This window comes from Schistocerca gregaria, chromosome X, assembly GCF_023897955.1.
Source record: "Schistocerca gregaria isolate iqSchGreg1 chromosome X, iqSchGreg1.2, whole genome shotgun sequence".
Lineage (NCBI taxonomy): Eukaryota > Metazoa > Arthropoda > Insecta > Orthoptera > Acrididae > Schistocerca > Schistocerca gregaria.
This window is the reverse complement of record NC_064931.1, coordinates 312,589,663-312,606,230: the sequence shown is the minus strand read 5'-3', so window position 1 is coordinate 312,606,230 and position 16,568 is coordinate 312,589,663. Positions and strand designations below refer to the sequence as shown.

At 37.8% G+C, this 16,568-nt stretch overlaps 1 protein-coding gene across 1 annotated transcript; it reads right to left on the bottom strand.

Annotated features, from left to right (window-relative positions):
- Nucleotides 1-257: 257 nt before the first annotated feature.
- On the bottom strand, nucleotides 258-9,656 carry LOC126298048 (proteoglycan 4-like). The gene is made up of 2 exons (XM_049989369.1): nucleotides 9,509-9,656; nucleotides 258-2,350 (listed from the first exon to the last, which is right to left on the bottom strand). The coding sequence occupies exons 1-2, from the start codon at nucleotides 9,654-9,656 to the stop codon at nucleotides 258-260; spliced, it is 2,241 nt and encodes a 746-aa protein (XP_049845326.1).
- Between the last annotated feature and the right edge of the window lie 6,912 nt (nucleotides 9,657-16,568).

Sequence of the window (16,568 nt, the reverse complement as noted above, 5' to 3'; positions counted from 1 at the left end):
TCGTAGCAGTATGGCGAAGGTCATCTAATCTTTAGTTCAGAACATTCATTGTCTCTAAAGTGTATTTTATGGACCTTTCGCCAAGAGGAAGTCCTTGCTCCTAGCTCTATTTCCATCCATCCATTAGGCTTAATGTGTAGTCGTTTTCAACTCCTTTTTCATATTAGTATTCTAAGGTTCTGACATTGGAGTGTGACATTCGTTCCCAAGACCTAAAACAAAAACAAAAGATACAGACTACTTAAAAGTGACAATCATCACAAACAATGTTGTTTTTGTTGTTGTTGTTTTTGTTGTTGTTGTTTTTGTTGTTGTTGGTTTTTTGTTGTTGGTTTTTTTGTTGTTGGTTTTTTTGTTGTTGGTTTTTTTGTTGTTGGTTTTTTTGTTGTTGGTTTTTTTGTTGTTGGTTTTTTTGTTGTTGGTTTTTTTGTTGTTGGTTTTTTTGTTGTTGGTTTTTTTGTTGTTGGTTTTTTTGTTGTTGGTTTTTTTGTTGTTGGTTTTTTTGTTGTTGGTTTTTTTGTTGTTGGTTTTTTTGTTGTTGGTTTTTTTGTTGTTGGTTTTTTTGTTGTTGGTTTTTTTGTTGTTGGTTTTTTTGTTGTTGGTTTTTTTGTTGTTGGTTTTTTTGTTGTTGGTTTTTTTGTTGTTGGTTTTTTTGTTGTTGGTTTTTTTGTTGTTGGTTTTTTTGTTGTTGGTTTTTTTGTTGTTGGTTTTTTTGTTGTTGGTTTTTTTGTTGTTGGTTTTTTTGTTGTTGGTTTTTTTGTTGTTGGTTTTTTTGTTGTTGGTTTTTTTGTTGTTGGTTTTTTTGTTGTTGGTTTTTTTGTTGTTGGTTTTTTTGTTGTTGGTTTTTTTGTTGTTGGTTTTTTTGTTGTTGGTTTTTTTGTTGTTGGTTTTTTTGTTGTTGGTTTTTTTGTTGTTGGTTTTTTTGTTGTTGGTTTTTTTGTTGTTGGTTTTTTTGTTGTTGGTTTTTTTGTTGTTGGTTTTTTTGTTGTTGGTTTTTTTTTTTGTTGGTTTTTTTTTGTTGGTTTTTTTTTTTGTTGGTTTTTTTTTGTTGGTTTTTTTTTTTGTTGGTTTTTTTTTGTTGGTTTTTTTTGTTGTTGGTTTTTTTTGTTGTTGGTTTTTTTTGTTGTTGGTTTTTTTTGTTGTTGGTTTTTTTTGTTGTTGGTTTTTTTTGTTGTTGGTTTTTTTTGTTGTTGGTTTTTTTTGTTGTTGGTTTTTTTGTTGTTGGTTTTTTTTGTTGTTGGTTTTTTTTGTTGTTGGTTTTTTTTGTTGTTGGTTTTTTTTGTTGTTGGTTTTTTTTGTTGTTGGTTTTTTTTGTTGTTGGTTTTTTTTGTTGTTGGTTTTTTTTGTTGTTGGTTTTTTTTGTTGTTGGTTTTTTTTGTTGTTGGTTTTTTTTGTTGTTGGTTTTTTTTGTTGTTGGTTTTTTTTGTTGTTGGTTTTTTTTGTTGTTGGTTTTTTTGTTGTTGGTTTTTTTGTTGTTGGTTTTTTTGTTGTTGGTTTTTTTGTTGTTGGTTTTTTTGTTGTTGGTTTTTTTGTTGTTGGTTTTTTTGTTGTTGGTTTTTTTGTTGTTGGTTTTTTTTTGTTGGTTTTTTTTTGTTGGTTTTTTTGTTGTTGTTGGTTTTTTTGTTGTTGTTGGTTTTTTTTGTTGTTGTTGGTTTTTTTTGTTGTTGTTGGTTTTTTTGTTGTTGTTGGTTTTTTTTTGTTGTTGTTGGTTTTTTTTGTTGTTGTTGGTTTTTTTTTGTTGTTGTTGTTGGTTTTTTTTTGTTGTTGTTGTTGGTTTTTTTTTGTTGTTGTTGTTGGTTTTTTTTTGTTGTTGTTGTTGGTTTTTTTTTGTTGTTGTTGTTGGTTTTTTTTGTTGTTGTTGTTGGTTTTTTTTGTTGTTGTTGTTGGTTTTTTTTTGTTGTTGTTGTTGGTTTTTTTTGTTGTTGTTGTTGGTTTTTTTTGTTGTTGTTGTTGGTTTTTTTTGTTGTTGTTGTTGGTTTTTTTTTTGTTGTTGTTGTTGGTTTTTTTTTTGTTGTTGTTGTTGGTTTTTTTTTTGTTGTTGTTGTTGGTTTTTTTTTGTTGTTGTTGTTGGTTTTTTTTTTGTTGTTGTTGTTGGTTTTTTTTTTGTTGTTGTTGTTGGTTTTTTTTTGTTGTTGTTGTTGGTTTTTTTTTGTTGTTGTTGTTGGTTTTTTTGTTGTTGTTGTTGTTGGTTTTTTTTTGTTGTTGTTGTTGGTTTTTTTGTTGTTGTTGTTGTTGGTTTTTTTGTTGTTGTTGTTGTTGGTTTTTTTGTTGTTGTTGTTGTTGGTTTTTTTTGTTGTTGTTGTTGGTTTTTTTGTTGTTGTTGCTGTTGGTTTGTTTTTTTTGTTGTTTCCTAAATTATTTGGAACCTGCTTACTTCATTCATCCCTTTAATAGCATAAACTATATAAAATGTGTAAATTCCAGCATCAGAGATAAAACAGAAATAAAAGCAAAAATAAGAAAGAAAGTGAAATGAGAATAAGCTAGTGATACGGGAGTAGGCAAGCACTGCACGTGTCTTAGCAGGTACGTACTTTCAGGATGATGGAACATACATAGCCAGGTGTTCTCTAAAGTTGGATGGGTATGGTCACTTGATACCAATATCCAGTCCGAATTGATAGTGCAACCAGGTGTTTTACTGACGTGAGACACTCACCAATAACTGCAGCAGCAGCATAACTTAGGAACTCGAGATAGTCGAGTGTATTTCCATCAGTAAAACAGACACCAATGATGTGGATCTTCAAAAACGTGCACCAATCACTGATAGACCGAAGTCTAACGTAACAGTCGCGACACTTTGCCTCAATTTTGTTTTCTACTGCGCCAGCAGTGCGCCAAGCGGACAGTAAGTAAAACTGTTGAGTTCGGCGCTACCGCAAAAGCTAATAGTAGTTGTTGATTTTGGTCTGTACAGTTGTTTTTAGAAACGGGAGCGTCTGTAGCTTAATAAATTAAAGCAAAAGCAAAAAGAAGACACCTCATCTGTCATTTTGTAGATTTCCTAAGGACCCTGAGAGGTATGTACCATCATGTTACTAAACTGTATCGTCAAGATTCGCTTGCAAACTGTGTATTAATGATTGTTTCTTTTTAGGAGCAGAAAATGGCTAGTGAATAGCAGATGAGGTCTTACGAAAAATACCCTTCCTTAATATAAAAAGGTAATGTTGAGTTTTGTTCGCTGCACTTCAGTTCATGAATGCAGACAATAATAAACTTGTGTGGAATGCAGTAACAAACACTGTTTGATATCCTAAATAAGCCACCTCAACTGATGACTAAGAGGAAACTACCACAAAGATTCGACAATCCATGTAAAGCTGTAGAACAGTCTTATGGCACAGAAGAAGCCTGTTCAACTCTCCATATATCAATGCCAGAGCCATCTGAATCGTAGACATAGACCTGCTTTGACGATGAAGTGGTTAGATTAAGTGCAGTTATTTGTGCCTCGCAAAAGTGTTTGTGAGAGGATGTGCAGATTGCTAGACTTACTGCAAAACTATTATGGAACAAGGAAAGTGCCTATCATTTTAAGTGGAGACAGCAACAGAAACTGTACCAGAAGGATCCAGTGAAGGAGGACAAGGAAATTTTGAAGACCATAAGATGTTAATATTTAAAAACAGATGCCCTTGACTTGTTGTAAAGCTACATTGGCATGCCACTGAAGGAGAAACGTGCTGCAAGATGGAAAAACGAAAATAAGCTGTTGGCTCTAAATTTATAATATTACAGCACTCTGACATACAGGTTTTGTCACAATGTTTTATGCTTCCATCAGTGTGTACATTACAGAAGTAAGCAGTATTAGCCAACTGCGACAGACGCAGCAACAGATAAGTAATCTGCTTTTGTGACTTTTACGAGTTCCTAACCAGTAGCGAATTTTATATCTGTGTGCTTTAATAGTTGAGATTTCTTGAATATCTGCGTATTACTAGACACAGTTTTTTATGTTTTCGTCATGGTCTACATTAGAGTTGCGCAGCACATGTCAATCGTCCATCTATCTGCATAGGTTAGTTCTTGACGGTCTTTGATATGGACAGGGACTGCGATTGTTGTGTGTGGATGCGAGCTGAGTTGGTGACACTTACCTCTCAGCTTCAGGTTGTGATGGCTTTGGTTACACAGTTTGAGGCTGCAGTGGATGGGCACCACTATTGTGGGCCAGCCATGGGGATCCAATGGACATCCAGTGCATCAGAGACCTCCGATTGGTCCTCATCTGTGGTCGAGCAGCAGGTCGCCCTGGAGCGAAGCAGGCGGTGAAAGACTTCCCATGCGGCCGCACGTAAGGCCTCCCCGGTTTGTCTGACAAACTGGTTCCAGGTGCTGTCTGTGGCTGACACTGTCACTGAGCCGGATGCTGTCATCTGTCCTGTTTCAGAGGAAACCACTCAGCCTGCAAGATCCAGGCAATCGCAGAGGATGGGACTATTGGCAGTTGGTAGCTCCAACATTAGGTGTGTTATGGGGGCCCTTAAGGACTTGGCTGACAAGGAGGGTAAAAAAAATCAATATGCACTCCGTGTGCATACCAGGTGGAGTCATTCCAGATGTGGAAAGGGTCCCCACAGATGCCATGAGGAGCACGGGGTGCAGCCAACTGCAGGTGGTTACTCACGTCGGTACCAATGATGATTGTCGCTTTGGATCAGAAGAGATTCTCTCTGGTTTCGAGTGGCTAACAGAAGGGGAAAAGGTTTCCAGTCTTGCTTTGGAAAATGAAAGCAGAGCTGACCATTTGCAGCATAGTCCATAGGACGGATTGCGGACCTCTGGTACAGAGCCGAGTGGATGGTCTGAATCAGAGGCTCGGACGGTTCTGCGACCATGTAGGCTGCAGTTTCCTCGACTTGCGCCAAAGGGTGGTTGGGTTTCGGGTTCCGCTGACTAGGTCAGGTGTCCACTATACGCAGGAGGCGACTACACGGATAGTAGGGGCTGTGTGGCGTGGACTTTGCAGTTTTTTAGGTTACAGGGTCTCGGGAAACCCCAAGATGGGCGTCAGTTACAAAGGGTGCAGGCTGAACACAGGAACAACATAAATACAAGAACCATTGGTATAACAGTTGCAAATTGTCGTAGCTGTCTTGGGAAAGTACCAGCGCTCCAAGCACTGATGCTCAAATCGTTATAGGCGCTGAAAGCTGGCTAAAGCCGGATATAAGCTCAGGGGAAATTTTTGCGAAGAACCTAACGGTGTCCTGAAATGATAGGCTAAACACGGTTGGTGAAGGCGTGTTTTTCACAGGAAGTACTTTTTGTCGCAAAATTGAAGTAGATAGTTCCTGTGAGTTAGTATGGACAGAGGTCACTGTTGGCGCCCGGAATAAAATAATAATTGGATCGTTTTACATACCCCCCAGTTCAGATGATGCAGTTGCTGAAAGGTCGAAACAAAACTTCAGTTTGATTTCAAACATGTAGCTGTCTCATACGATAATAGTTGGTGGTGACTTTAATTCTCCCTCGATATATTGGCGAAAATACATATTTAACTCCAGAGGTACGCAAAAATATCATCAGAAATTGTGCTAAGTGCATTCTCTGAATATTATCTCGAGCAGTTAGTTCATGAGCCCACACGAATAGTGAACGGTTGTGAAAACGCACTTGACCTCTTAGCAACAAATAGTCCTGCGTTTATAACGAGCATCAAAACCGATTCAGGGATTAGTGAACACAGGATTGTCGTAGCGAGATTGAATATTTTAATCCCCAAATCCTCGAAAAATAAGCGAAAATATACCTATTCAAAAAAGCAGATAAAAATTCAGTTGACGCCTTCCTGAGAGACAATCCCCACTCATTCCAAATTAATAATGTATGTGTAGACCAGATGTGACTTAAATTCAAAGAAATAGTATAGGCAGCAATTGAGGGGTTTTTACCAAATAAACTAACAAACGACTGAGCTGATCCTCCGTGGTACACAAAATGGGTTAGAACACTGTTGCAGAAACAACAAAACAAACATGCCAAATTTAAACAGACGCAAAATCCCCAAGATTGGCGATCCTTTACAGAAGCTCGAAACTTCGTGCGGAGTTCAATGCGAGACGCCTATAACAGTTTCCACAACGAAACTTTGTCTCAAAACTTGGCAGAAAATCCAAAGAAATTCTGCTCGTATGTGAAGTATGTTAGTGGCAAGCACAATAGCACAATAGCAATGGAGATACTATCGAAGAGAGTGCTGCCAAAGCAGAGTTACTAAACACTGCCTTCGGAAATGCCTTCACAAAAGAAGACAGTCAATATTCCAGAATTCGAATCGAGAACAGCTGCCAACATGAGTAACGTAGAAGCAAATATCCTCGGAGTAGTGAAGCAACTCAAATCACTTAATAAAAGCAAGTCTTCTGGGCCCGACTGTATACCAATTAGGTTCCTTTCGGAGTATGCTGATGTATTAGCTCGATACTTATCATATACAACCGTTCGCTCGATGAAAGATCAGTACCCAAAGACGGGAAATTGCACAGGTCACACCAGCATTCAAGAAAGGTAGTAGGAGTAATTCACTAAATTACAGGCCCATATCGTTAACGTCAATCTGCAGCAAGATTCTAGAACACATATTGTGTTCGAACATTATGAATTACCTCGGAGAAAACTGTCTATTGACACACAGTCAACATGGGTTTAGAAAACGTCGTTCCTGTGAAACACAGCTAGCTCTTTATTCACATGAAGCGTTGAGTACTATTGACAAGGGATTTCAGATCGATTCCGTGTTCCTTGATTTCCTGAAGGCTTTTGAGACTGTACCACACAAGCAGCTTGTAGTAAAATTGTGTGCTTATGGAATATCGTCTCAGTTATGTGACTGTATTTGCGATTTCCTGTCAGAGAGGTCACAGTTCGTAGTAGTTGATGGAAAGTCATCGAGTAAAGCAGGTAGTGTTATAGGCCCTTTGCTGTTCCTTATCTATATAAACGATTTAGGAGACAATCTGAGCAGCCGTATTCAGTTGTTTGCAGATGACGCTGTCGTTTATCGACTAATAAAGTCATCAGAAGATCAAAACAAACTGCAAAACGATTTAGAAAAAATATCTGAATGGTGCAAAAAGTAGCAGTTAACCCTAAAAAATGAAGTGTGAAAAGTGCGAAAAGGAACTCGTTAAACTTCAGCTACACGATAAATCAGTCTAATCTAAAAGCCGTAAACTGAACTAAATACCTAGGTACTACAATTACGAACAACTTGAATTGGAAAGAAAACACAGAAAATGTTGAGGGGTAAGGCTAAGCAAAGGCTGCGTTTTATTGTCAGGACACTTTGAAAATGTAACAGACCTACTAAGGAGACTGCAAACACGACGCTTGTCCGTCCTCTTTTAGAATACTGCTGTACGGTGTGGGATTCTTACTAGATAGGACTGACAGAGTACATCGAAAAAGTTCAAAAAAAGGCCGCACCTTTTGTATTATCGCTAAATATAGGAGAGAGTGTCACAGAAATGATACAGGATTTGGGCTGGAAATCATTAAAGGAAAGGCGTTTTTCGTTGCGACGGAATCTTCTCACGAAATTTCAATCAGCAACTCTCTCCTCCAAATGCGAAAATATTTTGTTGACACCGACCTACATAGGGCGGAACGATCACCAGGATAAAATAAGGGAAATCAGAGCTCGTTCGAAAAGATATAGGTGTTCATTCTTTCTGCGCACTACACGAGATTGGAATAATTGAGAATTGTGAAGATGGTTCGATGAACCCTCTTCCAGGTGTGTAAATGCGATTTGCAGAGTATCCATGTAGATCTATATGTGGAAATAAAATGTGGGGTAAGTGACAGTATATTACACCTTTTAAAGCAGAAGGTACAGCATTTCTCAGATAACGATAAACTTTTCTTTCACTACTTGGCGTTGCTTGTCCCACTTAGAGTAATATAAAGATGGAGGTCATACTACTGGCAACAGATGACAATGACTAAAATACAGTAGGCCTACGAAACGACAAATAGGGCGTTGATCTCTTTCTCGCGCAGAGGTACATATATGTCTGTGCTTCTTACATGTGAATCTGTGTGTTTTATATTCCTTTGATTTCTACGTGGTAAGCTACAGGTCTATAAACATCACAAGTGTTTCTTCACGAATGTGGATTCATGATTTTTATGCGAACTTTAGAATCACTTATAGAAACATGTGTCCTCTGATATTACACAAGCTCTTGGAGACATAAAACTAATTCAAATATTTCGTAACTCACATAGGTAAGGGATGCAAAACAAACATAATACTTACGGTACAGCTTACATTCTCCTTTCTCGCCGCTTGGAGCGCTAGTGTAGATCTAACTGTTAAACAGTAACAACTTTTACAGCAGTGAGTGTCGTGACTGCTGTGTTAGACAGTGGATAGCCCAAAAGCCTTTTTATCCACATCTTTGAATTAGCGTGAATTTTCAACTGACGATTAGTGAATATTTCGTAGATTGACTTGTCTGTGGTTTGTAAATGATGCTTCTCTCTTAAGCAAAAGTTTTCCTAGATATGCCACACCACTTTGCAATTTTCATAGACAACTTTTATAAAACTGTAAGCTATTTCAGAAGCTATTGCCATGGAGCTGCAGAAGCAGCGAAATGTGAAGAGAGTGAAATGTAGTGGAATGTAGTGCTCGTAGAATATTCGTTCGTTTGATCCCTCAGTACTTCTGAGATGACACATATGTTGTGTGTTACTGCTGCTAAAATTTTACTTTAATTTCTTTGATAATTGGCCCATTTTTGCTTTGGCGTATTTTGTTCTCCACACTTAAAGTCCCTAGACCTTCTTTTGGAATCTGTGCAAAGGCAAGATCGTGAGCGGTTGGTACGATCTAGAAACTCTTCAGGATACAACTGCACTGCTGCTGTAATAGTTTGGCGACAATCGCCATAAACGATATTCACTTTTTCGACTGCTTTATGAGCAAGTTATCTGATTACTACAACACTGAAAGACAAACTGGTGGGCTTCAAGTGCACAGTTAAATACAAAAACTGTATCAGAGTTAGGTGTTTGCTTATATTTGGTATAATAGGACAGATGCTTGTGGAGTCCCTTATTGTGATGGTGGAAAAGTGCTTTGCAGCAATTATCTTCTTACCATTTGTTCAAGTCCTATTCATGTTTTGTTACTAGATCTCTTAGACGCATCTTTCAAATGTCACAGAAAAAGTACATAGTTCAGTTAGAGAGAACAAAAGTGGGTGTTGTAAAGTATAAACAATAAAAATTGCTTGCAAACATCAGATACTATGCCATATTGTGTGCTATAACTTGACGAAAACCGTACTTAGCTATGTTAATTCACTCCGGATACATTTAGGGTGGCCTGTCTTAGATCTCAAACCCTATTTGGGTCATTCCATGTCAGTTCAACGAATTGGAGAAAATGTTCCAGCTGATAGTCTCAGATTTGTCTGAAATTTAGCACACCAATGCAACCAAGTGTGGAACACTCATGTACAAAATTTTAATTTCCCCTGCCAACTGGTTGCAGAATTATAGCTTGTGAAAGGTGGCATGACCTGGAAATTGCAACCTGCATCTGGCAATCCATCTTCAGACCCAACTTCCGGTCTTAATAACTTTGGAACTATTCTGCACAGTCCAGTGAAGTTTTTACAACCAAATAACATCCACTTAGAGAACACACTCTATGAATCAAAACACTAACATATTTCTGAGTGAAAATAAAAAATTCCAAAATGTGATTTAAAAAATGTAATATGTTAAAAGGTACATATTGCAGGTGCCCTCTATGCCAAATATAATTCACTCAAAAAGGGTATAAATTTTTTTGTGGTAAGCTTAATGTGGCCTAAACACAGACAGAAATTATCTTGCCCATATCAGTCACACAAACAGAGATACATGTACACGAAAATACAAAAATTTGAAAAATTTGAAAAATTGCCTGAAAAACATGGGTTTTCGAAGTGTCGTAGGACAAAAGGGACACATGATATCAAGCCAAATTTCAAACACTGCATAAGTAGACCATAATACAATACTATGTGGCAAAATTTCAACTTGTTGTTGCAAAGTATTTGTGTACAATAAAATTTAAGTTTAACACTATTTAGCAAGTAATAATGATAATTCAGACAGCTTGTTTCAGATAAAGCTGCAGCAATTGTTGGGAGCCATTAGGCAACAAAGTTAAACTATGATAGTATTCAGGGACAGAATGAGTCATTTTTAGGGAGCAACAACAAAGGAAACAAGCAACACTTACAGGCTACTCATGTTTTTAAGATTCTAGTTCAGTCTGGTCAGTGCTGTTGTGGAAAGTCAGTATGGAGGCAGAAGAGTGTATTAGTGGTTCAAACAAGTTGCAGTATTGGTAGAGCACAAGCATCTGAATGTCATAAAACAACAAATGGAACAAAATGTGGCATTCGCTTTGTACTGTATGATCTGGATGAATCGGTGTTGTTATGGAGACCCGGGATACACCTTGTGGGCACAAGAAGTACACTTCCAGGAAACTCTAGTGTTTATCATATGAAAATGTTTCTGGATATGTATTTTTTCCTACAAAGGAGTTATGCTCCATTTCGATTTCGTAACAAGACAAAGAAGTGTAGCCTCAGAGAAATTGATATAAAATCAGTATTGAAAGTGAATCAGTGCATGGGACTTAAGATGAAACCAGGACAAAAGTTATGTTCCAAGTGTCACACTGTTAAAAAATGAAGAATATTCTGATAGTTTACATGACAGTGACGAAGAGTATCAGCCACATACAACCACAGCGGTTGAGCAATTAAATACTTCATTGACTGCTCTTGGTTTGTCTCCCATGAAGACACACAAAGATGGGGAAAAAGACAGGCCCAGCTATAGTAAAAGAAAACTACAAGAAGCTCAAATGAAATTAAAACACTAAATAATTGACACACTAATTGTGGAAGAGGAATAACTGTCTACTGCAAAGGAACAGAAATCGTGCCAGAAATTCTCTGATTTGGACAAAATTGTGCATGATTCGAAAGAAAAATGTGCCATATCTACACGCCAAAAAAAAAAAGTAGCTATTCTAACCCTTGCACCTTCCAGCTGGTCTATTGCCTACACTGCAAAGGAATTCCGTGTTTCTACATATACGGCAAAGCAAGCTAGGAAAATAAAAGCAACTCGAGGAGTGCTTACAGAACTTCAGCAGGCTCAGGGTAAGCAATTGAGTTCAGAAATAAAGGTGCTAGTGTCGGAGTTTTATGAAAATAATGACTACAGACGAATAATGCCTGGAAAAAAGTCTAAGTAATAGTGAAAATGGGAAATGCACGTATACAGATGCAAAAAAAGGACTTGCTATGCAACATACCAGAACTATATGTAGAATTCGTGGAAAAATATCCCAAGACCAAAGTAGGTTTATCATCTTTTCTCAATCTTCAGCCAAAATGGGTTGTGCCTGAAAGTGAAAGGGGCACACACAATGTTCGTGTATGTAATCCAGACCAGAATCCTTTATAGCAGCAAATATCAGCTTAGCATTTTGATTGATCTCACAAAGGTGCAGTGAAGCTGCTAGTGTGTGACATCAGTTCCTACCAGTGCATGATATACAGATGTGAAAAGCGTTCTGGTAAGGCAAATCTTGCAGATCACATGAATAAAAAACTGTATGGTGAACTCTTTTTGGATGACGACGATGATGAACTTGTTCATTTCTTATAAACAATGGACACACATGGATCGCCCAAGTCTTGAAACAAAGCAAAGTACAGTGGAAGATTTTGTTGGAATGTGTTGTAAAAAAAAAGAAAAAAAACGGACAAACTGACCACACACAGCTTCACAGCAACAGCACAATCAGCTTATCTTCAGTTCTGTAACAATAATTTGAAACAAGATGAAATTATAGTAATACTAGACTTTTCAGAAAATTATGCATTTATAGTTCAAGATGCCATTGGTACAACAGTCAAGCAACTCTTCAGCCATTTACGATTTACCATAGAGGTGAATCAGGTGATGTCTGTCATGAATGTGTGCGTTTTAGTGACTGCCATCGCAGTTCATGCCCATATTCGCACTGTCGTGGCATATGTGTAAAACAATCTGCCTCACATACATTTTGCGAAATACTTCAGTGATGGGGCAACTAGTCAGTACAAAAGCTGTAAAAAAAATCTCAAATTTATGCATGCATTACCATGATTTTCGGATTCATGCACAATGGAATTTTTTCGCAACAAGTCATGGTAAACATGTATGTGATGGTATTGGTGCTACCATTAAGTGCATGGCATCACGAGCTAGTCTGCAGCACCCTACAGGAGGTCACATTCTAACACCTCTTCAGTTATTTACCTGGATACAGAAAAATATCTCTGGCATACAATCATTCTATGTTTCGAAATATGAGGTGAAATCAGTCGAAGAGTTTTTAAAAAGCGGACTAGAACACGTTAAAACTGTTGCAGGCACAAGGAGGCATCATCACTTCTTTCCAGCGGACTCTGATAATGTGCAGATTAGCAGACCGTTTGGTTATAACTATAGGGTCATGCGCAACATGTCTTCACAATATGTCTGACTCAGGATTCAGAAGCAAATGCAGCAACATATAACCAGGTTGCTATGTTATTGCTGTCTATGATGACAAATGGTACTTAGGATGTGTTGTAAAGTGCTGTGAAGCAGAAGGTTATGTATTTGTGAACTTCATGGCACCAGCAGGACCAGCAAGATCATTTCATTGGCCACATTGGATTCCTTTGGAACATACTCTTATGACAGTTCCAGTTCCTACCACAGTGTCAGGAAGACAGTACAATTTGCCATTACAGTAGCTACAGTGTGGGAGAACTTCTGTTCAAAGCACAATTGACTGGTTTTTAGCAGTTCAGGTGCAGTAAACATTAACGATAGGTTGTGTTAATCTGTCTATATGTTGCTGCTTAGTGATTAAACAATTGGGGGAGAGGATAAGAAGGGCAGAACAGTTAACGATATGTTTTTACAAAATTGCGTTGTGGAATAATGGCCACATCATCAAATATGTCTGTCAACTTCCATTGTACACAAATGTATTGCAATAACATGCTGAAATTTTGAGATATGTATCCTTATGGTCTTCTTATGCAGTGTGTGAAATTTGGCTTGGATACCACTTGTCCCTTTTGTGCTACAGCACTTCGAAAATCCATGTTTTTCAGGTAATTTTTCAAATTTTTGTATTTTCGTGTTCATGTAACTCAGTTTTGTGACTGATATGGGCATGATGAGTTCTGTGTGTGTTTAGGCCACATTAAGCTTACCACAAAAAAATTATACCCTTTTTGAGTGAATTATATATTGCATAGAGGGCACCTACAATATGCATCTTTAAATGTATTACATTTTTAATCACACTTTTGGAATTTTTTATTTTCCCTCAGAAGTATGTTATTCGTGTTTTGATTCATGGAGTGTGTTCTCTAAATGGATGTTACTGGGTTCTAAAAATTTCACTGGGCTGTGCGGAATAGTTCCCAAGTTATTAACACCTGAAGTTGGGTTTGAAGATATTGCCAGATGCGGGTTGCAATTCCCGGGTCACGCCGCCTTCTTTCACATCTCATAATTCAGGAACTAATTGGCAGGGGAAACTAAAACTGTGTACACGGTTGTTCCACGCATCGTAGAATTAGTGTACTGAATTTCAGTCAAATCTGAGACTGAGCTGGAGCTCCTGGTTGAACTGACATGGAATGACCCTATATGCACTCGTGCTCGTAAAAAACAGAGCATATTGAACGACTAGATGTAGGACGTTCATATTCCCAGGACATGTACATTAGTATGTTCTGCAGAAATGATTAAAATTTGACCTGTGTCTGCCTGTGCGTTAAAGTTTAACATCGATATCACAAAGCACCAGCATTTACAGGTAATAGGTGCATACAGCTCTGATTGTCGCTATAAATCCAAGATAATGGATAATTGTGACTTCAGCAAGCGTACAGTATGCCTCACAGTCAAGTCGGTGAGTCTGAAAGAGGGTACATTGTTGGCATGAGAGTGTGTGATGGGTTCAGCCAGGAAATTGCTGCTCTTGTGGGACAAAGTTTTTTGGCAATGCAACTGGTATGTACAGAATGGTTCATGGAATGCTGTAGAACAGGATGAGATAGGTAGGTCACACCACCCAGACCGTCTGCTGAGAAGATTGCCACCTCATCCGAGTGGCATTGCAGAACAGATGTCTTCCTCAGCTCTGGCGCAACAGTGGAACACTGTAACACATAGTACACTATAAGGGGTGACAGTACGTCGCCAATTATTACAGCATGGGTTGTGTGCACAGCGTCCACTTTTCCACCAACCTTTGAATGTGCAGAAACGCGGAAGACAGTAGTGGTCTTTATGGTGTGGGGTGGTATAGGGTACAACCACAAATCACAGTTGGTGCATGTCCATGGAACTGTGATGATTGTGACCTACGTGAGTCACATCCTGTGACCCGTAACCGTACCCTTTATGCACAACACCTGAGACATCATTTTTCAACAAGTCCATGCATGACCACATGTTGCTCCAAGAACACATGCCTTCTTGGTGTCACAGGACGTCAGCCTTCTGTCCTGGTCTGTCAGATCACCAGACTTGTTGCCAATAGAAAATGAGTGGGATACGGTGAAACGATGAGTGCTGCACCACCGCAAATGAGCTTTGGAACCAGGTGAATGCAGAGTGGATGGCTGTATGACAGGATGCCATTCGCGCCTGAAATGTATCGATGCCATCACACATGGAACAAGTTATCAGGGTCCATGGCAGACCCTATGCCTAGTAGGCAACAGGACACTTGGTGAACCAAGGTGACTGAAATGCTAATCATTATGCAGAACATACTAATGTACATCTCCTGTGAATATGAATGTCCTATCCTAATTGTTCAAAATGTGCTATTTTTTCTGAACATGAGTGTATGTTTGTCCAGTAATGAACAACCCATCTGACCTTGATGCAAAAGTAGCTGTACTAAATAGCTTACCTGATTTCAGTTAAGTGATATAATGAAAAACAGAGTAATTAACACACAGCCAACAAAGTTTCACAGTATCCTGACTGGAGAAATGTGTATAATGTGAAACATTTCAGTACCAAATTAAGTGTATTTATAGATAAGTTTGCATTTATCTTTAACAGATGTTTTCCCAAGAAAACATTTTTGAATCACAAAAGGAATAATAATACCATGTCCTAGGAGAAGGAAATAGTGTACATGGTTATGGCAAGCAGAGAAGTGGAACAAACACAGCACTGTACTGAGGAAAGCGAAATTAATAACGCAGATAATGAAACTAAATATGTGTGAGGCGCAATGAAGAGAAACCAGGGAGACAGTTATGCAGTGGGATGGCTTCGTTATAGGTAAGAAAACAGCCAAATAATAAATACGGCTGTCAGATAGTAAACACATACAATGAGTATTTCAGAAGATTGGCAGGAGAAGTGTTAAAGCAATAGAATGCATGCAAAAAGCAGTCCTTCATATGTACAGGCAAAACGCAATTACTCCAATCTCTGCCAAGAAAATTAAGAATCTAATTGGTACCCTCAAAATGGGTTGACAATTATTCAGGTATAGTATTGAAATCCTGTTGTTCACATACATGCAATGTATTCAACATCGCTGTTTCGGAGGATATTTCCAGATGAGCTGAAATATGTGACTGTCAGGCCCCTTTATAAGAAAAGCAGTAAGCAGATGATGATCACCAATCAGCACCTCTTTGAAGGTAACTGGAAATACTATGTATGCAAAAACCATAACACCTGTCTCAAAATAACAATTTAATCTCAATCTGGATTTCAGGTGGGTCTGTTGATAGAACATACAATTTTTCAGCTGACTCATCAGCTTATACAATATTTAAATAGTAAATATTGCCAACTGCTATTAATGGACATTGCAGATATATTTGATTGCCCAATTGACAGTATTTCATTAGAGAATCTCAGATATTATAGTATAACAAATTTAGTGGTAACTGGTTTTCATCTAGTCCAACCAAAAGATGCACTGTTTTGCAGAAGAAAATGCAAGAAGTATACCAATGTATCAATATATTCAGAAACAGGAATAATCACCACAAGGGGGTCAATATCGAGTCCACATTTGTTCTTTTTAGGTATCTAATTTATTTACTTTATTGAGTAGCTTTAGATGGACATATGATGAATGAATGAATGAATGAATGAATGAATGAATGAATGAATGAAATTGTATTGTCGTTCAGCTATTACAGCAATTGACCAAGTCAAGTTACATATATACAAGTTATACAGCATATATACATGGGTTAAACATCAATATGTGACATAGGTTTTACATAAAATACAATATTTAAAATGAAATAATATGAAAACATTGCAGCATAACTTGTTCAGTTAAAGAAATTATGCTGCACTCTCCAAATCGGTACCACTATGATATTTTACAGTCGTAAAATTCCTGAATATGGATTTGTATCTAACCAACTTAACAATTTGTCTTTAAATAAATCAAATGGAGCTTCTACCGATTCTAGTGGGAAATTATTAAACATCTC